Below are 24,435 nucleotides of genomic sequence, written 5' to 3'. Positions count from 1 at the left end.
GCTTTTCAATGTTTTTCTTTATTGAGGAAAACTTCCTGTAGTAATTGCAAACTTCAGCTTCATAATATTCTTGCCCCTGTTCAGTCATTTTTCTTTGACGTGGATTCTTTTGCATTTTCCTATTCAAGACCTTTTACTATGCTGTTCTCCAACTATAAAGAAGAGTCTTCAACAACTAGTTTAACCTTGATTGCCTTTATTTGTACCAAAGTACGATCATGAAGACTATGCATGATGAGGTCAATCACGTGTGACGTGGTAAAAGCTGTAAAATAACAAAGGAACTATAAGTGTGATATTCCTGTACATTGGATGAGTGTAATCACACCTTTAGCTAAATTATACTTAATTGTGTAAACAACACCAATACCAGACATTGAGCCTAATTTACTGGTTCAAATAAAATATTTTTGCGATATCAAAATGCCATGACAGTTCTAAGTTGTTTCATAAAATATATAATACGAATGTCAAGCCCACTTGTATAGAGCCTCACGAAAGTAGTACAGAGATGTACGTTTTTACTGCGTAGCATTACCCTACCTATGTAGAGCCTCACAAATTACGGAGATGCATGTTTCTTCTAAATGCATTAAATACAGAAGATACCATGGAATAATTATCACAAGAACACCAGGAATGAATCCTATAACACTGTAAATCAACTTACGTCTTGGTGCGAGGCTTAATGCAAAGAAAACACTTCCAAACTTCAGAACGACACTTGTCGCTTGAGCGCATGGTACAACATGGCTGGCAAAAGGGAGGTAATCAACCTCAAACTAAGGGAAGCAACTCTAGTGAAGCTTACATCAAACCTCAGATGTCAGTGCGTGACATCACAAGCACAACAGTTAACTATGTGTTTACGAGGTACAGCTCAAAAACTTCTCAGTAGCCTTACGCTATTACAGTTGAGTGATTACAGTGCAATTAAAGCTGTACTAACTCAGAGGTTCAATCCTAGAGAAAGAGGTGTAGCTTTTCGGACTGAGTTTAGGAACCGTAGACAGGGCAAGGATGAGTCGGTGTTTGACTATGGTTACAAGTTGCGGAGATTGGCACTTTTGGCGTATCCAGATGCCACCTTTGTTTCGCTTGAGCCACATGTCATAGACCAGTTTTTGACAGGGTTGTCGAATTTCAATATGAAGAAACACATTGCGTTTGCACATCCCCAAACATTAGAGGAAGCAATTGCTCATGGTGTAGAGTTTGAGGCAGTTGAGGGACAAAAAAGTAGGAAACCTGAAACATGCGAGCGGATTGCCAGGGTTTCCGAACCAGTGTCAAATGAGGGTTTGACTGTGGATGCTGTTGTCAAGTTGATAGATCAGCGTTTAGAAATATTTGCGAAATCATTCCAGAGGCCAAGGAAATTTGCATGTTATGTTTGTCAGGATCCTGGACATATGAGAGATAAATGTCCACATCTAGCTAGGTTAGACTTACCTGGACCTGATGCAGCAAACCAAATGGGGGAAACTAAGTCAGGCTGGGATCGAGGCCAACATTCCAGCCAATGTCAAGCAGAATGTTAGGCCGACTGAAAATTGCACTGCAGGGAAGATGTCATCACATGTTGGAGAAATGCGTTCAAATATGCGAGAGCCAGTAGTATTGCGTGCTAGTACTAGTGGTAAATAATGTCTTTTTCTGGATATTGAGCTTGGGTCAGACATATGTACAGTACTTGTGGATACAGGTTCTCCTGTTTCAATACTGTCATATCAGGATTTCCAGAAGTTGGGTCTCAATGATTCCACTTTGAGTGTCGTTGATAGGGACATTTTCACAGCGAATGGTACTCTGGTACATGTGTATGGTTGTGCAACATTTGAGTTTACTGTTGGTAGAGCACAGTTTGTGCAAGCGTTTGTGGTTGCAGACCTAGGACATTTGAATAGTATCACTGGTATGGATTTCTTTGAGACGTATGATTGTGAAATCAAGATCAGAAAGAAGGTGCTTAGTACTTCACAGGGTAAGCTCAAGCTTTACAGTCAGAAAACATACAGCTGTTCTCGTATTCTTGTGCAGGACAAAGTTGTTGTTCCTGAAGGTGCAGAAAGATTTATTGAATGTAAAATGGTAGGTCCGTTTTCATATGAACATGGTTTGATTGAACCAAATAACCAGTTGCATAGAAGAGGTCTTTTTGTGGCTAGGAGTTTAGTTAGACCTAAGGATGATAAGGTTGTGGTTTCAGTTTTAAACCTCAGGAACAAGGGAGTATCATTGAACAGCTCGTCATTAGTTGGTAACATCAGTGCTATTAGACAGGTGGTTGAGTGTCAAAATCAAGAACTTGAAACAGTCAAACAGGAACTTCCTTCTCACTTGCAGCCTTTGATTGATAAATGTTCAGAAACCCTTTCGGTTGAGCAGAGACAGACTTTGACTCACTAAGTTTCTGAGTTCGAGGATATTTTTGTTGGTGAGGACGGGAGATTAGGACAAACCAGTGTGGAAACTCATAGGATAGACGCTCCTGGAGCCTTTCCCATTAAGCTTCCTGCTAGAAGAGTGCCTTTGAGTAGGAAACAGGTGATAGAGGATGAACTAGACAAAATGTTGGAACATTGTGTCATAGAGCCTAGTGATAGTCCGTGGTCAGCTCCAGTTTGCTTAGTGACTAAGAAGGACGGCAGTTGTAGGTTTTGTGTGGACTTTAGAAAGTTGAACTCTGTCAGTACAAAGGACGCATATCCTTTACCTCATATTGATGAGACTCTCGAGACTCTGGGAGGTTCCAAGTGGTTCAGCACGCTGGACTTGGCTAGTGGATATTGGCAAGTAAAGATGGATCCAAGGGATAAGCACAAAACTGCGTTTGCCACGCATATGGGGTTGTACCATTTCAATGTCATGCTGTTTGGTTTAACTAATGCACCAGCTACATTTGAGAGGTTGATGGACAAAATTCTTGGAAAACTTAGGTGGAAGAAATGCCTGTGTTACCTTGATGACGTTATTGTTTTTGGGTCAGATTTCAGTGATGCTTTACTAAATCTGAGGTTGGTTTTCACACAGTTACGTCATGCAAACCTTAAGTTGAAGCCTAAGAAGTGTACACTCTTTCAAACAGAAGTTGCTTTTCTAGGTCATATTGTGTCAGAAGAAGGGATCAGATGTAATCCTGATAAGATCAGTTCTATTGAAACCTGGCCAATTCCCTGAAGTGGTACTGAAGTTCGAAGTTTTGCTAAGGACTGATCATGCTCCGTTGTTCTGGTTGAAAAATTTCAAAGATCCAGAAGGAATTCTAGCTCGATGGTTAAGCATCATTGAGACTTATAACTTCCAGATTCAGTATCGTCCTGGTACAAAACATCTTAATGCTGATAATTTATCTAGGAAGCCATTACGGAACTGTAGATTTGAACAGTGTCCAGACTGCAATGGTGACAGGAGAGATAGTGTCAAGCCAGTTTGTTCAGAGTGTTCGGCCATGAATACAGAATTAGTTAGAGTATCACCTCTTACACATGACAGCACAGCAGGTTTAGGTGTCAACTGATGGGAACGTCCTGTCTGATTCTGGAGTTGATTCTACTAGTACGCCTAACTGGATACCGTTTTGGACTAGGGACTAGCTGTTAGGGGCAATACCTGGATCTGCTAATTGACCTTCTGTCTTGAAACTGATGAGGGAAGGATTGCAGTGTCCAGTTAGGGAGGATATTACTGATGGGTCAACAGCGGCAAAGACTCTGTGGGGTCAGTGGGATAGTTTGGTTGTGGAGAATGGACTGTTGTACCGAATATCAGAGTCTGATATTTTTGATAAACAGTTGACACTGATTGCTCCATCACTTGTTGGAAATAGCATTTTTGAACAGTTACACGTGAAACGTTGTGCTGGTCATTTTGGCCGAGACGAAACATTATCTGCTATCAAGTCAAGATTTTATTGGCCAAATATGTCAAAAGACATTGTGTTGTGGTGTAAGTCATGTTTGTTCTGTGCTCGTTGCAAACCTGGCCCAGGTAAAGGCAAGTCCAAGTTGAGGCAGTCTCAGGTCCGACATCCATGGCAATGTTTGGCAATTGATATTGTGGGTTCTTTACCGGTTACCCAGAATGGTAATGAATACATCATGGTTGTAGGGGACTATTTCACTAAATGGAAAGAGGCATTTGCCAGTTGAGATCATACAGCCCTTACTGTTGCTGATAAGCTAGTCACCGAGGTATTGTGTAGATTTGGTTGTCCAGAACAGATTCATACTGATCAAGGTAGGGAATTTGAGTCACACTTGTTCGCAGGTATCTGTGATTTGTTAGGTGTGAAGACAACCCGTTAGACTCCTAACCGACCACAGTCTGATGGATTGGTAGAACGTTTTAACCGTACTTTGAAGCAGATGCTTTCAATTTATGTCCATCAGGAACCATTAGACTGCGACGACCACTTACCATATCTCCTTAAGGCTTATAGGGCTAGTGAACACAAGAGAACTTGATGATGTTAGGTAGGGAAATTCAGTTGCCTAGTGATGTGATGGTGGGTCATGCTCCGGGAGTTAGGAATCCACAGTGTCCTGTTGTTTATGTTCAATGGATGCAAGAAGTTTCAGAAGATATTTCAGTTTGCTTCTGACAATTTAGGTGTTGCTGCTGCAACACAAAAGCGAAATTATGACCATGGATTGAAAGTTAGATCATTTCAGAATGGAGATTTTTGTTTGGAGATGGTATTCACCCAGGCCAATCGAAAACTAGGTCTCGGTTGGGACGGCCCATATCTCATTGTCAGAAAAATCTCGGCAATAACGTATGGAATACAGAAGAGACAAAATTCACCTGTATCAAACGTCCACATTGATCATTTGAAGCCTTTTGAAGGTCAACCTGTTCCTGGGAACTGGCTAAGGGATACAGAGTTATCTCTGTCTAAGACACTGGACGACACAAATCCAGTTGTGTCTTTTCCAGGGATGAGTCTGATGAGGGTGCAATCACTCTTGACAAGGCATCTGAAATGAAATCACCAGTACATACCAGAGTAGACAGGGCAGTGAAGCCGAAGGTTGTGTATTCACCAAGTTAGGTATGGGAAAGGAGGAGAACCTCGGGGTATGCATATATATATGCAAGACATATATATATATAGCTGCTACAGTATGTTTTGGGTTTTTTTTGCCAAATAAATTGTTTAACGTGTTTGAGTTGTTTTAGTTTTTGATGCTTGTTTTCTTTGCTTTGCTTTGCTTCGTTTTTGCTTGTTAATCTGCTTATTGGGAGATTTCTTCCTTTTCTCGCTTTCAGCGATGGAAACTCTCGAGGTTATGGTTTCGGAGGAAGAATCTAAGGCATTCTTTGATGGAGAAAGACCCCCTTTGGACGGCTGCAGGGATGTCATGCCCGGTGTCCGGGTGTGGAGAACATGTTTTCCATAAATATGGAAAGCTTCTGGATCATTGGCTGAGCAAGCACAAGCCGCATGTGACACGTTTTTGTTGCTCCGTATGTGGGAAGGATTTTGCCAAGTTGTCATCCGGGAGGTGGCATCCAAAGTCACACGATGGAGACGTGACTGTTTCCAGGGTTCAAGCTCCCAATCGGCAATACATGGATCCCGGAGCAACGTTACTTCCAAGGTTGGCGAAGCCACAAGAGAAGATGCTTTCCCCACGAAGGCTACGGCTTCGGCAGGAGGAAGCCTCGAGGCGTCATTGCCTCCCTTCCCGAAGAAGGTCAAGAGACGAGAGGGGAAGAAGAAGAGCTGGAGGCCATGTCTGCACTGAACAGTGATTGAATTTATAAAGGTCGCATTATTTCTATTGTATTTGTCGCATTTTCTTTTGTTGTAATGCTATTGGGTTTGTAATGTAAATTTAATGGGAAGTTTTACGTAGCAGTTTCCGGGAGTAAGTGATTTCTTCAGTGGTTGCTTGTAGTGTATAAAATTCCGCTTTTTACCTTCGTTTGGCCGTAAAATTCCGTTGGAATTATTCCTTTCCTGGACAGTTTACAGTCATGTCGTGCCCTGCCATGCTGTGCTCGGATTGCCGTGGCCCAAGGATCCAGACATATCTTTAGATGGTACTCCCATCAAGGTAGTAGAAGAGGCCAAATTCCTGGGTCTCATATTCGACCGCCACCTGACATTCTTGCCACACATAAAATATTTGAAAACCAAGTGCTTGAAGGCTCTGGACTTACTAAAAGTCGTTTCAAATACAGAGTGGGGAGGGGATCAGATTACCCTCCTTCACTTGTACATATCTTTGGTTCGCTCTAAACTAGACTACGGCTCCATTGTTTATGGTGGAGCCTGCAAAAGCAATTTAGAAAAAGTAGATTCTATCCACCGCCAAGGCTTGAGGCTCTGCCTGGGAGCTTTCAGGACCTAATGCAGAAGCTAACGAACCTTCCCTTGAACAACGCCGCATTAAACTTTCACTGCAGTATATCACAAAACTACGTTCAAAACAGTCCAATCCAGCATACAATTTTGTTTTCAACCCTCTCTATGAAAACTTGTTTCCTAAACTGCCAAGCCTGGTTCCACCACTTGGAATCAGAATTCAACCACACATATCTGCAGCTAAAATTGATCTCAATATCATAGCACCTTACTGACTCCTGTCTTCACCACCCTGGCAGATGGTGAAACCACAGGTCGATCTTACCCTCACTAAACTCAAAATGTCCGAAACAAATCCTTCCAGTTAAGTTCCAAGTATGACACCCATAGATCCATTTTCACAGACGGATCCAAGGATGGGGCCAAGTTGTCAGTGCTACAGTCATTGGATCTAAGACTGTTTCCTCTAGGATTCCCGACAACAGTTCCATTTTCATTGCTGAGGCCAAAGCTATCTTTTCAGCTTTGACCTATATTAAACAGCAGAATCATTCCAAAAACTTCATTGTTTTCACAGATTCATTATCTTGCCTTCAAGCACTTCAAAATGTTACTTCAAGTCACCCAATCATTCTGGACATTTTAGAACTTTACAACGACCTCTCTACTGGCCAATGTGACATCGTCCTCTGCTGATTGATCATGAAAATAGGTTTCAGTCATTTGGAATGGTCATGTTCTGTGCAAGGAAAACAAGCATGTTTACATTTTCACTTGAATGACATGCCCTCTGGGCACTTACAATGACTCCGGCAGTGGAGAATACCCTCTCACTGGCCACACTTGTAGCAGGTACACTGATACAGTATTGAACATATCTAGCTAACAGGGTACTTTCCTTCCCTTCCCGTCCACCACATCAATGGATCCCCAGGTCTAGAAAAATCCTCACCCCTCTACCCTTTCACTTCAGATTCCACTTTATCAAAGACACTGACACCCTGTTCAACCTTTACCACAAACACATCACCAAAGAGATCTGCTAAGGATGCACTGCCATGGTTAGTTTGGTTAAAGTTGTCTCTCTTTTCCCTTTTCAGCATTGGGGGTGGTTGATCTTCCATCTCACTATCATCTCCATCCCTAGTAGGTAGATTAGGAAGAGGTACATTATGAAGAGTTTGTTCTGGGTCTTCAATCTGCTCCCCTGCCTCAGTCTTTACTCTCACGGTCTACACAATAAAATGTTTAATACTACTTATCTGACGTCATGGTTTACAGTTTTACAGTTTACACGTTTTCATCAAAGCTGTAAACACTTCAACAGACTAAAGGTTAAATACAAATATTATGTAATGTGGTCAATGGTCATGATAAAATGAAATACTTTTATCTGTTTGATTCTGAAAGCTTACCTCACTCTGAGACTGATGATACTGAATTGTTTCCTCTTTGATAGCCTGATAGACTCTGTGTTTGGTGACGTTATCCAAGTAAGGCATGCTTTTCAATCGGGGGTCCAAAGCCGAGGCTTGAAGAAGGAAGTCAGGTATATCACCTGTATACCTGAAAATAAATATTTCATAAATTAGTCTGTGTCATTGTGAATTATAATTATTATAATCAACTCTATATTGTTTTATTTAAATTGTATTTTCATAATTTTAATCTTCACTAATATTATCTATTCTGAATTGAAACGTTAACCTGTTTTACATAAATATTTTTCGTGCTATATTATAATATACTTTTACTGGACCTAATGTCTCATGTTGAATTTATATTACTTACCCTCAATTGAAACTTCTTAAAAACTTGCCTTGACTCCAAATCAGACCTAATTGTCTTCTTCACATCAGAGACGAGAGTGTTGTCACTGGATTGGCGCTTCAAGTGATGCAGAAGCATTTCCTTGAAGGGATGTATCATGGATATTGTTGGTTGTGTGTGACTGCACATTTTTGTCGAAACAGTCTTTATTGGCTTCAGAATCCGCAGTACTTCTTCAATGTTCATCAGATCTTCTTCAGAGAGTGTGACAAGTTCTTTAATGTTCTTTAGTTCAAGTATTGCAGCAAATACTGCAGTCTGCTGCTGCACATATCTTTCCAACATGTCATATCTTGAATTTCACCTGGTGGAAACATCCATTACCAACTTATTTTGTAGTAATTCAAGTTTTTGTCTGCATCAGTGTAAGTGCACTTGTTGCTGATGTGCTTTTGTGAAAAAAGCGCACAACACTTCTCACTCTACTTCACAGGATTTCCATCTGGGCAACTCTTAAACCACGCTGGGTGGCAAGATTCAACGTGTGAGCAAAGCATGTTATATGCAGATTAAGTCCGTACTCCTTAACTGCTTTCACAATGTTAGCAGCGTTGTCGGTTGTTACCGATGGACCCCTCCCAATCCTCTCAAATGTCCAGACATCAACTGTTTCTTTCAAGGATCTGGGTCAGATTTTCTGATGTGTGAGCTTTTGAAAACTTCAGAGATTCCAGAGTAACGATCTCTACCTTCCAGTCTTCATTCACATAGTGAGCTGTTACGGCAATGTAATTTTTAGTCGCTCTTGATGTCCAGGAGTCTGTAGTCATAGATATTCTTTCTGGACTAGTCAAAGATTTGATTACTCGATCTTTCACAGTTTTAAATATCGCTGGAATGATGGTATTGCTAAAGTGTGAACAAGGTAATGCATATCTGGGCTCCAAAACGTTAATCAGGTGTTGAAATTCACTTTTCTCAATCGTTGCGTAAGGCCGCTTGTCATGAGCTAAATATCCTCCAATAGCCTTAGTAATTAGGGTCTTACGGTCATCTCCCAACTTTGACTTCGCAACAACTTGTGATAAAGTTTGTTGACACCTGGAACATATTTTGCTAGCATCAATTCCAGGTTTCGTTGCACTCGCACGTGACTCGTTGACATCCACATTATGTTTCCGCTTCAAATGATTGAATAGATTCGTAGTCGATCCAGATTTGTAACCAATATCTGCATAGCATGTTCTGCAAGTTGCTGTTTCCTTTCAGTTTTCCCGAAGGCCAAAATACTCCCAGACCTTTGATTTCAAGTTTACCGGAGGTGTTTTAAGCGATATACCCCATCCGCCATTTTGTAACCAGGGACTACATACACTCGTAAGCAACCTTAACTGTCATTGGTTAGAGTCGTCCAATCAGGATACATGTAAGGTTTCATACCAGAAAGTGGTTATAAAACTTGTGTTTGCCTGAGCCCGGCTCCCTTTGCTTGCACAACTTTGTGCCAAAGCCAGTACACTGCGATATGCGAGACGGGGCCAAGCTTAGTGTTTGCCAAATATGAAACGACAGCGAATTTTCAACATGATTTCTTACGATTTCAGTGGAAATAAACAGTATTAGAAAGTAAGTACTTTATGAATCGAATCGAAATGGATGCATTTGAAATCGAGATCGAATCGTACATCTATCGATTCGATTTTCGATGCACTGAACCGAATGGTGACACCCCTACTTGGTATTCTTGTTTCTTAAAACAAACGGAGGAGTTTAGAAAACTTAAGGCTGGATATGATTGATAAAGGAACTGTGGCTGTCTGTAAGGAGACAATTAGAACTGAGCTGCATGCAATGGGTTGGCAGAAAAGTCGAGGAATTCCATAACCGATCATGAAGTCTGAACAAAAGGAGCGGTTGAACTGGTACTTACAGCATAGAAATTTTAACTGGGACAATGTGATTTTCTCAGATGAAAGTTCTGTGTGTTTCCTAATACATTGAAATTCTGGACCAAACAAACTGAAAAACCTTTGTATCAGCGCCCGACAGTCCGAAATTTAACGTGTGGGGTGGCATATCTGTGTTAGGGGCAACGCCCCTCTGTGTATTTGAAGGGAATATGACAGTGAGCAGTACACAGATATTCTCGAGGGACATTTACTTCATCTGCTCGCGTTTTCTATGGAAATGTTTGGATTTTCCATCAGGACAACGACCCAAAACATCGTTCAAAGCATTCACAGGCCTGGTTTCGGACCCAAAATATGACATTATTAAATTGGCTAAGCTATAGCCCTGACCTAAATCCAATAGAAAATGTTTTAGGACTTATGAAGGAAAGTGTCAATAAGAAAAATCTGACAAATATTGCTGAAAAGAAAGAAGAGGTGGTCCGATATTGGGACAGCATGGACCACGACGTTGTAACTTCTTTAAATCTGGAATTATGTTCTGCTAATATTCACATTTAATACGTGAGTAATGAGTGAAAAAAAAAATTACAATCTAAAATTCTCATTAATTTCTGGTTGTACTGTATGACAATCTAAACCTAATCAGTCGTCAGTGTATTAATCAAAAATTGTCGGCGAACCATTTGAAGGTTATTACCTAACCTATGTTATACTCAAGATTGGATTGTATCCAGCTAGGGAAGAAAACCATGGAAACAGTGGACGGTTTTCGTTTGCATCTAATCAGCCATTTTAAACGACATATCGAAAAAGAAAGGGATATGCGAATCGCATTGCACACACACACACACACACAAAAACAACAACAAAGTGCTCGTAGAAGTCGGCATTGGCTAGGTGTCACCATCGTGGGCTTAACGATCGTGGCCGCACCTGTCGTGCTGGGCATGGAAATAGCATCGGGAGCTCATACTTAAAATAATTTCACATTGATTGCAACGTAAAGCATTAAAACATACTAGCATTTGCGTTCTGGCTGAATCAAAATTAAATACGATCGAGGATCATATCTCGGCGGCGATCTCTGATAGCAAGATCTCAGAAGAAGAGTTCCGAATGGTGATGTCGGAAGTCTCCAAATACCACAAGATGAAGGAAGAGATTAGCACCTTAAGCCTCGTAAAACCAGTACCAGCGAAGAAGAGAAAAAAGTGTATGGCAATGGGAAGAGACCAACTTCAAGCCCTTGCCAAGAACAAAGACATCATAAAAGATTAACGTTGAATTGTCTCCTTGATGTTACTGTAAATTCAAAAGAAAAAAGAATTCTTTGCCAAGTTTTGCCAACTTACTTAATTCGAACTCTAACTCACAGTATTCTGAATCCAGTACTGTCCCACCGTGCTGTCTAGCATGCAGTGAGTGAGTAGGTGAATTTAAGCTATATATTGCATCATGCATTACAGACGTCTGTCGATTCGGTTTTCAAAACACTAAATTCACAAATAATGGGATGTGACCTTCACAAACCAGCTAGACCTGTTCCCTAAATAGTTGAGACCTCCCCTTGGATGTATTATTCACTCCATTAAACTATTTTGAAGCTATTAAAGGTCTCAGCTGGTGAGCTGATGACCCAGTTTATTGTTAGTTGGCTTTTTGTAGTGACCACAGGTAGCTCACATACCTGTTTGGCTGAATGAATACTCCCTCAGGGTTGACAAAAAGAATTAAACAGGCTGCTGTCGTGTCCTCGGGTCGGTTGAGTGACTGCGGGTACGATCCAAAGTGTCGGAGTTGCGCAGCTCTACATTGAGGGTTCAAAGCCTACTATTAACCTCTGAGTTCACTTGAAAGGTATCACATTATGGGCTCTCGGGGAAGAGCGGCAGGCGAGACACAATCCCTTGGGAGAAATCAGCTTCCCACAGTGAAAGAAGGGCAACAGAAACAAATATCCTTTCTCCCTATGGGATTGTGGTCACTGGGGACGTTTTGCTATTTTATTTTCTTGTTTTAAAAAAATATATTTAAAAAAATAGATACCAAATATTTTTGAAATAACAACATTCTGTTCAACAACGATACTCCATGGACTAAAAAAAACCCTTTTTAACCATCCGTGGGACCTTCTTTAACCAAAGATAAACCTCTCAGAGGAATTTGCGGTAGAATCTTAATTTCAGATACTACTTAATATCATAATATCATTTTATAATAACTTTTAGTATTTCATTAACCTTGCATTCATCACAAACGTTATAGTATTCTGTGTGACTGACTTAATACTGTAGCATTTCATGGTTCTCCAAAATAATGTATAACTTTTGCTATGAAAAGTCCAAATGTTCTTCACAGGTATATCCATGTGAAAATGGGGGAACGTTCCTTCATGAGAACAGGACCTGTCGATGCGCTGATGGCTATGTTGGAGACTACTGTCAGCGCCGTTACAGAGGTACGTAGTTATACAATTATAGCAAATGATATAATTTCAGAAATAAGCATCAGAGTTTCAATAACAAGCGCGATATGATGCTCACACAACCATTTGCTGCATATCATTTGGTCCAAAACTGTTTCTTTGAGAATCAAAGCCAGGAAGTATATTTCCTCTCCCGACAGCAACCATAAGAGCTTAGATTTATATTTCTGTGTTCTGGCAAATTAGTTATACGTTAACTCTGGAGATTTGTAACTAAATTTAGATATTTCAATTGACCAATCACACGACAACCAAATCAAAATATACAAAATTGCCAAATTGCACATGGTACACAATCCACAATCAACAGTTGCAGGTTTGGGTTACTTTTACATTTCAAAGGGACAAACCTTCTGTACTGTAGCTTGTTCACACGCACACACACACACACACACACACACACACACACACACACACACACACACCTTCCTCATTTACTTCCTAACACATCAACAGTACGATACTGGTTGGCGTTGCGTTCGTAAAACGATAACACAGATGACGTGGTCACAGTTCAGACTCCTTAGGTTAATATCTAAAAAAACGATAAGGTGTGATAAAAGTATGCTCCAGGTTAGAACCATCATTATGACTGCATAAATCCCTATTCAAGAAACTGTCATCCAGTAATGTGTCCTTAGTACTCATTAGTACTCATAAGTGGGTTATGGACATCAAGATCTCAAATGATAAACAGTACTTAAGGACTAATAATACAATGCCTGAAGATCAGACTGTCGAAGAGAAGAAGTGGTGTATAGAGAACGTAATGTAAATACAACGTTCAGTGTTACACGTTTTTTTAAGTCTGGATAGGGGGTATTCAGAGGGACGTGGCTATGACGCACACTACCTCATTTTAAAAGATGATTCCACAGTTGCTTTTTCAACTGGAAGAGAAAAGCAAAGAACCGTAATGTCATAAATTGATTTTGTCAATCGCCTTAAGAACAGTTTCTTTTATAGTAGCCATGGACCGACCTCTTTATCAGACACCTGTATGTCATTCATTTTTATATCTTGTTGTCGTTAGTTATTTAAGGTATTAACTTCTTGTCTTGGTTGATATGCAGTTCTTTTTAAAGGTTCTTTGGAGGTTTCAGATTCTGGAAGGCTCTGACAAACTGGGTGGCTGTTCAGTGTTTGTTATACCACCATGAAAAACATTGGTATTAATTTATTATCTTCAGTGAAAGATATAGTGTTCAGTTTCAGATTCTGTGTTTGTCCTAGATAGACATATTTTGGAATAAGACTTGTTAACCGTTGCATTTGGCATACTTACTATATCATTTTGGGCAATTAACGATGACCACCCTATCCCGTTAATCACTTCTTACGATAAGCATGGGTTGCTGAAGACCTAAAATATAACGCGGATTTGCACGCGTTTGGGTTTGAAGTTCTGCAACTTGTAGGTAGGTATGGATTTGTTTAATAATCGTGTTGCGTCTCTCCCAATGAATCGCTTCACAGATCAAACACCTTCAGCCTCGAAGCATAATCCTCCCTAGACATGTCTGAGATAGTTTGCTGAATCACAGATACATACTTATACAGAAATTAGGTATTTTGTGTTCTGAGACACCATCTCAGTGTTTACAAACTGATGAACTCAGGAGAAAAAGTTGCGTCCCAAATTTCTAGGTCACGTCATAGCATCCCCACGAGACTGGAAGCCCCACCCCCCATGGAAAATTCCGTGACGTCATAGCGTCCCCCCCATGACCGGAATGTCATAGCTTCACTGGAAGCCCCACCCCCTTTACGTCATGGAAAGTTACCAGTCACGTGATAGCGTCCCGATGTGAGTCCCACCCCTTTTTTGTGATGGAAAGTTACCAGTGATGTGATTGCGTCCCCACGTGACATGAAACCCATCCGTCATCCCAAAATCATGACGTTCCTAGTGACATCATAGCGTCCCCACGTGACCGGAAGCCCCATAACCATGGATGAATCCCCTACATTGAATCCCCTACCCCTGTGACAGTCGGTCACTTGCGCAAATCAGATTTATTGCAAATTTCTTCACATTTCAAACTTGAGGCCAAACCTGTTACGAGGCAATTTCAGATTTTGAAAATTGTGTTGAATCACTATATTGATGAGGGAGATTTTGAACATGAAGTTTTGGAAATGGTGAAAGAAGAAAATTTGGAAATGAACAAACTTGAAATTCAATTGCAAATTCAGAAAGAAGAAATAAAATATAGAAAAGAAAAAGAAGAAATGGAATTTAAAAGGTTGCAAAGAGAAAGAAAGGAAATAGATTCAGAAAATTGGAAATTGATGAAAGGAAATTGGAAATTAACAGAGAAATTGAGCTGAAAAAGCTTGGAAACCCTTCTCCGCCCTCAAAACATTCCTCTTTTGACATTGCAGAGCATGCCAGACTGGTACCCCCTTTTAATGAGAAAGAAGTAGACAAATATATTTTCTACATTTTGAAAAGACGCTGAAAACCTCAAGTGGCCTAGGGAGTCATGGACTATGCTACTGCAAACTGTTTTGAAGGGTAAAGCTCATGATGCTTATTCGGCCTTGTCAATACAGCAAAGCTCAAACTATGATCTTGTCCAAACGACACTTTTAAAAGCTTATGAGTTAGTGCCTGAAGCTTATCGTCAGAAATTCGGAAATGCTAATAAAAGGGACAATGAGTCTTTTGTAGAATTTGCTATGGAATCACATCAGACTTTTCATATCACTGGAGTTATACACATCTGTCTGCCATCGTCTGACCTACATTCAAGACTGACAGTGCATGCCTGACTGCTCTCATTGTAAACTACCTTCATTCAGTATATCTGCTCTCACTGTAAATGTCAAGACTCGGTCAGTTGATATCTAACATTTGTGACGCGATACTTTAGATTTGGGACTCAATTGCAGTGTACTAGAAATCTGTATTGTGATTCATTGTAGCTTGCTCATTGTTTGTTCAATATATTATTGAATATTTTAGACTTGTGTGTGTTTTATTTTGCTGGTTCAAAGGGGACTCTTAAACCTTTTGTCACGGCAATCTATTAAACCTAACAGGAGAAAGAAGTGACATCTTATGACCGTATAAGAGCCTTATTAGATACCCTTCCCTGACAAGGACCTGAAGCTTACACCCTCTTCTGCAAAGCTTTGGAGGAATGCGGAGAGAGAGAAGCAATAAAATTGTTGAGTCTTGAGACTCCCCACTCTACTCACAAGCAGCTGACAAGAGATACAGGATGCCCGTTGTCGTATAGGAGGTGATATATGTGGACACCAAGACCTGTGTATGGACAGTACCCCTCCTCTGATTAAAACTCAAACAAGAACGGTTGAATTCCTCTCAGTTTTGGCCTATGCGGGTAAAACAGAGTCCTAGTCAAATGGCTCAGGCAGGATTTGTGTACTTAATCAAAGGGGACACTTGCAAGTGTTTTCAATGTGGTCTCGTTCTCAAACTGAGAAGTAGATGATGATCCTTGTGTCCAACATGAAAACTGATGTCCAGACTGTCCTTATGTGACCCTGGCGGGAATACCTCAGAAAGGAATGGCCCGCTGGGGTAGTCATGTTGATTTACATTGTAACTACGAGTGTGATTTTATCGTAAAATACTGTATATTTTTGATTTGTCAAAGTCAATCTGTTATTGGTAATAAATCAATATTAGAGCATGTTTGCACTGGGTGTCTATATATAGTTTAGTCTTTGCATGCTCTCATCACTTGCAGTCATCACTCCGTGGGAAGAGTATCACGATGCCAAACATTGCTGGTAGTTAGGCTGGAAATTACAAGCGAGTCCGGTATTTCCGCGCGTCCGGTAATTCTGCGCAGTTGCAATAGCGTACTTCCGTATCGAGGTTAAACATCGTCTGCTACCACATTTACGCTTGAAATCGGGACATTTCTACAGGGGACTGGCTTTTATTCACTAAAGGTAAGTAAATAACTGTAACTGACAGATAAATTGACAGTTTTATGAAAATTCGTTTTCATTGGACTTTAAAACCTTTTTCGTCATTATTCATAATTGGATTTAATATAAAACACTCTTCCTTTCATTGATGAAGTGATTTTTGAAAATAATCTGGCCCTAATAGGCTTCCATACTTCGGGTCTCCATCAGGATGTTATGCACATCAGTTGCTGCGCAGAATTAACGGACAGCAAGCGATGTCGTCAGATCGCCGGTAAGGTCAACCGTATGTCATAATGCAACGTTAGAATCTTATAGTCGTCAATAAAACTTACCAGCATGTTTACTTACGTAAACCACACAAAATAAACCACACAAAATAAGAGACGTTAGTTGCCGTGTTGCAATCGATGTGCTTTGATGCGCGGAATTACTGGTCGGCCTTGCATACTAAGCCATGAAAGCTGAAGGTCAATTAATATATTTATATTAAGGACCACTTCAGCCAACTGGCTTCATTTAGTTCTGGATCAGTGACGGTAATACTACACTTAAAACCACTTCTGTTTTGTTTGTAAAGAAATTACTGAGAAGGTTTGGTGTAGGGAGAACGGCTATAAAAATAGCTAGAAAAAGTGGATACCTTCATTCTACGTCAAACTTTTGATGAGTCAACATGTCTGCACCAATGGGTACATGTCAGACCCCGAAAAGTGGTATCGTTACTTCAAGTTGCAAGCGGAAGGCAAACTGGACCCTTACGTGCTGATTATGAGAGGGGGACAGAGACGGGGGTTGATGTCCGTGGATAAAACCATGGAATTGTACGATACTGAGTTGTTTACAAAGAAGGAGGAAAAACCAAATCAGGAAATGAAAGTAAACTTGGTCGCGCCCACTCAACTAATCGTTGAACAGACCAAGGCTCATATTCAGATGTAAAAGAAAGGGGGGATCTAAACCCGGAGAAATCATTTTCTCCTCCCAGAGTCACACGAAGAAATGGAAGACAATGTTTTAGATAAAATCAGTTGTATACAGGTTCATGCAGTCAACAACGTGTCCCGTGTGCTATCAGGCTTTTTCCAGGACAGACAATATGTTGAGACATAATCTGTCGGTGATCGCCTTGTATCAGAATTTGTATTACAGCAAGGACCCAAGGGAGAAACTGTCATTATATACTTCTGTTCAACAACCCTATCGATAAACAACCCATCATGACTTTGTTGAGGCAAAAGTATCCTGAAAATTATAAATATTTCATTGACCCGTTTCAAAGGGCTACCCAGACACCTTATGGATACACAACACCTGCCCATTTGCATTGTATTCAGTTTAAAAGGAGACCTCCGAACCAGGACAAATCAGTCCGAGTTAGACTGAGTGAGCAGATGTGTGAAGAGAGCCTCCCAACAATGCCATCTTGCGATGACTGTGGATTCTCCTTTCAAGAGGTATGCGATTTCCAAAAACACAGAAGAAACTGGTGTCCCGAAAAGTCCTCGGGGTTCCACCTAGCATACCCCAAGTAGGACTCAAAAGACAACTTTTCCACTGTGAAGACACAACATCCTCTGGTGGACTGCCACCACTGCGATCTGGTGTTTAGCAGTAACAATAACTTACAAAGACATTTACAGAATAAACAATGTCCTGAAATGGATGATGATGATGAATCGTTAAGCGATGTCACAAACCACATGAAAAACGGAAACAAGATGGCAGACCAAGAACAGCAAGGCATAAGACAAGTGTATTTACGTACACGTGAGTTGAGTACAGACTTTTTGGATGAGAAACAACAGATGTAAGCGAAAAGAGGTCTGACCGAAGACATGATGGAAGGCAAACTGAAGAAGTTAATTTGGATCGCTTCTAAAGAGACATATGCAAGATTTATTACCTATCTGTATCATAAGCAGCAGGGTCCAGATTTATTACGTATCTGTATCATAAGCAGCAGGGTCCAAAGACACAATAAATACTGACGCAAATGCAAGACACGAATGATATGTATCATGACGTGTTTTCAAAACTGTACAAATATAAATCTTGGGTGGAAGACTTGATCCAAGATGAAAACCTGATATCCGATACCGAGAGCAAAGAATCAGAACAGGAGGAGGGTGAGGAAGAATGAGATGCTGTAATTTGACAAAATATACTGAGTCAAAAAAGAAACTTCACAAAATGTAATTTGAAAAATAATGAATAATGTTTCTCTGATGATACATCTATGTATCCGAAATGGGAACCCTATCTTTCGACTCTAGAAAAACGTTAGCAGAACCCACTCAAACCCATCCATTCGTCGTGCAAATGACATTAGTGCCAAATCAGGTTTTGCACGTGCAGTCCATCACGTGATCTTCGCATCGAAGTTTTCTTCATATGCACCTGTTTGCATTGGCCTCAAGAATCGAAAAAAACACTTTTAAACCACAGTTCTAACGGTACTTGAAATGCCACGATTGTCAAATGTGCAACGTGAACGTGCCGTTGGCATGTTGCAAGCGGGAAGATCAGTTATTGACGTGACAAGAGCAATGGGATGCAGCCGTCGTACTGTGTATGACTTGCGTGGTCGTCTACAACAAACTGGCACCACTTCTGATCGCCCAAGGTCGGGTCGTCCACGTGTGACGTCACGAGCAGAAGACCGTCAAATCGTCCCACGTCACCTACGTGACAGATTTCTGCCGACTACACGAACCAAGGCTGAGATGTTTAGAGGTCGACTGTCCTCACAGACCATTCGAAATCGGTTGCAGACTGCCACTCTCCATTCTCGACGTCCATATCGTGGGCCAATATTGACGCCGTTTCATCAACGTCAACGTCTGCTGTGGGCCCAACGTCACCTCCGATGGACCCAGAGAGACTGGAATCGAGTCGTCTTTAGCGATGAATCCAGGTTTACCCTCAGATTCGCGGACGGCAGGCATAGAGTCTGGAGACGACGTCGTGAACGGTATGCCCAATGTTGTGTACAGAAAGTCGACAGATTCTGGGGCGGAAGTTGCATGGTGTGGGATGCTTTCTGTGGGAGCAACTGTTCCCGACTTCTAGTCATCCGTGGAAACCTAACAGCTGCTGCTTACCGCGACCAGGTGCTCACCCCTGAACTCGTTCCTTTCATGGCGGCTCATGGCCCAGGTCTACAGTTCCAGCATGATAATGCTCGGCCGCATACCGCGATGTTGACACGAAATTTCCGTCTAAACGCTGGAATCAACGTCATGGACTGGCCATCGAGGTCCCCTGACCTTAATCCAATAGAGCACGTTTGGGATGCACTTGGGAGAAGGCTTCGTGGTCTTAGGAACCAACCTCAGAATTTGCAGGAACTTGGCGCTGCCTTGCAAGAGTAATGGCGCAGAATCCCCAACCACGTGTTCACAAGCATCAGGCAGTCGATGAGGAGACGGTGTTTGGCAATGGTGAATGCGCGGGGCGGCCATACACGATATTGAACTGAGAAATTTCGCATTTTTATTCTTGTGACTTTACATTCTGTATACCCATGTTTTGGAACGGCGGTGTAGCCAAATGGAACTGATTATGGCACTGTCAGTGTATCGAGTACATCACACAGATCTCAGCAATGGAACAATAACAATTTAACCATCCTACCATCTCTTGTTCTTTTATAGTGCCCTGAAGAAAGAATGTGAAGTTTCTTTTTTTACTCAGTATATGTAAAGTAGGAAGTGCTCCTATCATAATGTGTACTGACTGTAACGGAGCTAATAAATAGCACATCAGATCTGTATATCGTTCTTGTTTGTGTATCATACGGAGTATATCTATGGCAATTATATATTAGGCAATTGTTCATTGTACAACTGACGTAAGTGGATAGCCTGTTCATGAATTATTTGACTGATCCGTGAAGTCGTTCCACAGCTTGGCTGCAACATTGCTGATGCGGCGTTAAGCAATATTCACTCACTCATTCAACAGCACGTGCCTGGTAAGATGATGTGCACAATACCCATTCAGTTGTCTTATTTGAGTAGCATTGCGAATAGCTGCAACATTGCTGATGCGGCGTTAAGCAATATTCACTCACTCATTCAACAGCACGTGCCTGGTAAGATGATGTGCACAGTACCCATTCAGTTGTCTTATTTGAGTAGCATTGTGATGAATACGGGTCGGCTATGAATACTGTGACCTCATATGAGGGGAAGCAGAACGCCTATGACAGTTATGAATATAGCCCTATGAAACAAAACGCATTGGTGGGACCATATCTTTTGGAGATGTGTTTGGTAAATGCTCATATGTAATACTAACTGGTGGTTAATCAATCCATTTACTCATAATAATAGTATAAGTAACACAGTTAAAGTATAAGGTTAATGTACGTGGGATTTTATGTGGATTTTACGACGTGTTTTTCATGGATTCTGGAGGTAGGATGATGTATAATGGCATGATTTCTTTTGAATAGTAGATTTACATGTAGTGAAACATGAAGGGACAGACAGTCGAACACTATCATCTATGCCTACGCTTCATTTCGTCATAACATGTACTTTGGGGGCATTGTAACCCAGGAAATGCAATCTCCTCATTATTACGTGCTGCGTATGTGCCGTTATACGGTGCTCAAAGCTCGCTTATGACCTTTCACTCGTATTTACATTATTGGCTAATGAATTCACTTATGTACTAAAAGTAAAAACAATTACTATTTGTCAATACGCTTCAGCGTGTCATTTTTCACCCCCTGTGGACTCCTATGATGAGACATACATGGTATGTGGCAGCCAGGGGATTAAAGCACTGTTAGATGTGCACAGAAGTAAGCTCAGGTAGCCTCATTAATGAGAATATTTAAATCTAGTTCAAAGAGTCTATGTTTACATTTTTGCCAGGCGATAGCACAGCACAGCACAACGCATATCATAGCATAGCATAGCACATAGTATAGCATATCATAGCATAGCGTGGGGACGCTATGGCTTTCCGGTGACGTGGGCATGCTATGACGTCACGGGATTCTCCGTGGGGATGTGCCTGGTAACTTCCCATGACGTAAAGGGGTCGTGGGGCTTCCGGTCACATGGGGACGCTATAACTGGTAACATTCCATGATGTAAAGTGGTGGGGCTTCAAAATTACAAATGCCAGGGTAAGACGAACCTTTAAACAAACTAAAATTTAGTCATGGAGGAAATACGTATCCAAAACCAATTCCCGCACACCCATGTCCAAAGTGTGGAACATGATTTAAAAGATTAGTGGCAGAGGATCAAAATCTGGTGTTCACCATTTTTAACAACGGTGACTCTCTATATACAAGTAAACTTGACATTGCAAACAGACTTTGTGAAACTTTGGCAAACTATTCCTCATTATCAAATTACAACCTTCGGTTCTAGAAATACCAAACCCAACAGGAAAAGAAAATCAGTCAATGTTAACTCTGCTAATGGGGAGGATTACAATGAAACGTTTTCTCACCATGAATTACGTACTGCCCTGGTGCAGGCTCATGACACTGCAGCAGGAGCTGATGATATTCATTATCAGCTTCTGAAACACCTCCCTGATTCAAGTTTGGAAACACTACTCAATATATTTGATGACATTTGGACAACCGGCAACTATCTTCCTTCGTGGCACAATGCCATTATCATCCCTCTACCAAAGCCTGATCCCTCAAACTACCGCCCTATATCACTAACTAGCTGTGTTTATAAAACCATGGAGCGCATGGTCAACAATCGATTAATCTGGTACTTGGAGTCCAATAACCTCCTTAGTGACCTTCACTGTGGTTTCCGAAAGAACCGAAGTACGACTGACCATCTGGTGCGTCTGGAATCATTTATCAAAAATTCCATTGTTAACAAACAACATATTGTATCTATATTTTTCGACTTAGAAAAAGCATATGATACAACGTGGAAACATGGTGATATTGACTTAAACCCAGTTTTTGAAGATATCACTGTTCCAACCTTAAATGATGATACAGCATCATTATTCGAAAGTCAAATCTCTCTAGAATTGCTAGAAGCCCTAAAAGAACAAAAAATGAGAAAAGCCCTGGACCTGATGGTTTTACTTCTGAATTTTACAATTTTGTATGGAAGGATCTCAACAAATACATTATAAATGCTATTCAGTATTCTTTTGACACAGGTGAATTATCTATCCTGACATTTCTTGCTGCTGATAAAGTTCATAATAGAACATTCTCACTTCTTCAACTACTTTTTTAGCTCGTATCATGTTTCCAGAGGTATCTTGGATTTTCAGGAAGTTTCTTGATTCCAAATTCAAAATATATTTTGTAGGTTTTTCTCCTTTTTCAACCCATCTTGCATTAGCTCTTATGAGGATACCTTTAGTTTTTGCTTTACTTATATCATCAAGTTGTTGGTTGTTAAAATATCTTCACGCAGTTTTTCGTTTAATTCTATGCTAGGCCAGTAGAAACTGCACTGAACCTAGACATTTCTGATAACAGGCCAAATTTGTGTTTAACCTGACCAGCAGGGTGTTATTGGTCACCATAAAAAAAAACAAAGAAAATCAAGGTTGGGGAAATATATTTCTTGTGTATGAATTTGGGGGTTGGGTCTGTTGTCTTTTCACCCACATTTCAGCAGAAATGCACTTGTCATGGCTACATAGTTCATAACAAACTTCTGGTTTATACTTCATAATTTAAAATATTCACTAATGTCGGCCATTTTGAATTCAAAATGGCCCCCATATCAAATTTAATGAGATCTAATGGTTTAGAGGTTACTGGAGATTATATTTTCTTCAAGTTTCTAATAAATAGGAAACAATATACGAAATTTCAAGGACATACAAAGAATTCAAACACAATAGAATAGTTTGAATTTACTTTTTAGGTATTATTACGTTGTCATGTTTCATATAATGAAACATAATGTATAAACACAAATAATTATACATCCAAGCTCGAATAGATTAGACATAATTTAACTTACTAATTTAAAGCTTACTGAATTGTAACTAGTTATTTTCCATAATCTAATGCTAATTATTCGAATATAAAGTGATAAGTCGCGCCTTTGCATCGAATATATATACTTCTCAAAACAAGTTAAGGGTCAAAACATTTAATGGCCATAACTACAAACATAAATAACAGTAAAATGTAGCGATCATATAACAACTCTAGCCAACATTTCATGATAACCATAACGGGAGGCAAAAACAGCAGGGATGTCAGTGATTGCTGATCAATAAGGTCAAAGTGACCTACTGTCAGAAGTGAAAATTCAAAAGCCAACATTGGACTAATAACGGATGTAACCACCTCGAGCAGTAAGACAAGCAGTACACCTCTGTTTCATACTGTTCACCAGACGTTGGAAGAAGGCTTGGGGTATTGTCTGCCATTCTGCAATGAGATACTGAGCCAGTTCTGCACGGTTGTCTGGAGGGGCGTGGTTGTTACGAAGCCGACGTCCTTACTTGTCCCAAGCATGGTCCATAGGGGCTAAATCTGCTGAATATGCCGGGCATTCCATGTGCTGAACATTGTTCTGTCTACGGAAGTCCGTCACATGGGCACGGTGTGGTCGGGCATTGCCACCTTCGAATATGGATCCGACGCCGGTACGTTGTAAACATTGCAAAACAAGGGGTCTGATAATCTCCCGTAGATATCGATTTCCGGTCAGGGTACCATTAATGACATAGAGAGGTGCCATTTGATGAAAGGAAAACTCACCCCAAACCCTGACATCCCCGCCTCCAAATGACAAACGTTGGTTGACGTTAACGTCAGCAAACCTCCCTCCTGGACGCCGATACACTCGAGTTCTACCATCATTGAACTGTAGAGTAAACCTAGACTCGTCGGAGAAAAGAACTGATGCCCACTGAGCACTTGCCAACGAACATGGCGTCTACACCAGTCATGTCTTGCCGTTGTGTGTCGCTGAAGGAGCGGCGGTCGTACTGCTGGTCACCGTGCCCGAAGATTGTTCCTCGTCAGTCGGTTCCTTACAGTCTGATCAGATACCAGGGTACTTGTGGCAGTTCTCAGT

The 24,435-nt window shown here is 40.8% G+C and overlaps 1 protein-coding gene across 1 annotated transcript in view; it reads left to right on the top strand.

Annotated features, from left to right (window-relative positions):
* The window catches only part of LOC124254069 (delta-like protein D), a 231,627-nt gene that overhangs the window by 190,476 nt on the left and 16,716 nt on the right, over positions 1–24,435 (top strand). The window contains exon 3 of the mRNA XM_046687920.1: positions 12,355–12,454. Coding sequence (XP_046543876.1) covers positions 12,355–12,454 — 100 coding nt within the window. The remainder of the gene's footprint in view (positions 1–12,354; positions 12,455–24,435) is intronic.

The sequence above is a fragment of the Haliotis rubra genome, unplaced genomic scaffold, assembly GCF_003918875.1.
Source record: "Haliotis rubra isolate DU_JTF1 unplaced genomic scaffold, ASM391887v1 Scf562, whole genome shotgun sequence".
In the NCBI taxonomy this organism is placed as follows: Eukaryota; Metazoa; Mollusca; class Gastropoda; order Lepetellida; family Haliotidae; genus Haliotis; species Haliotis rubra.
This window is presented reverse-complemented; position numbering and strand designations above follow the sequence as displayed.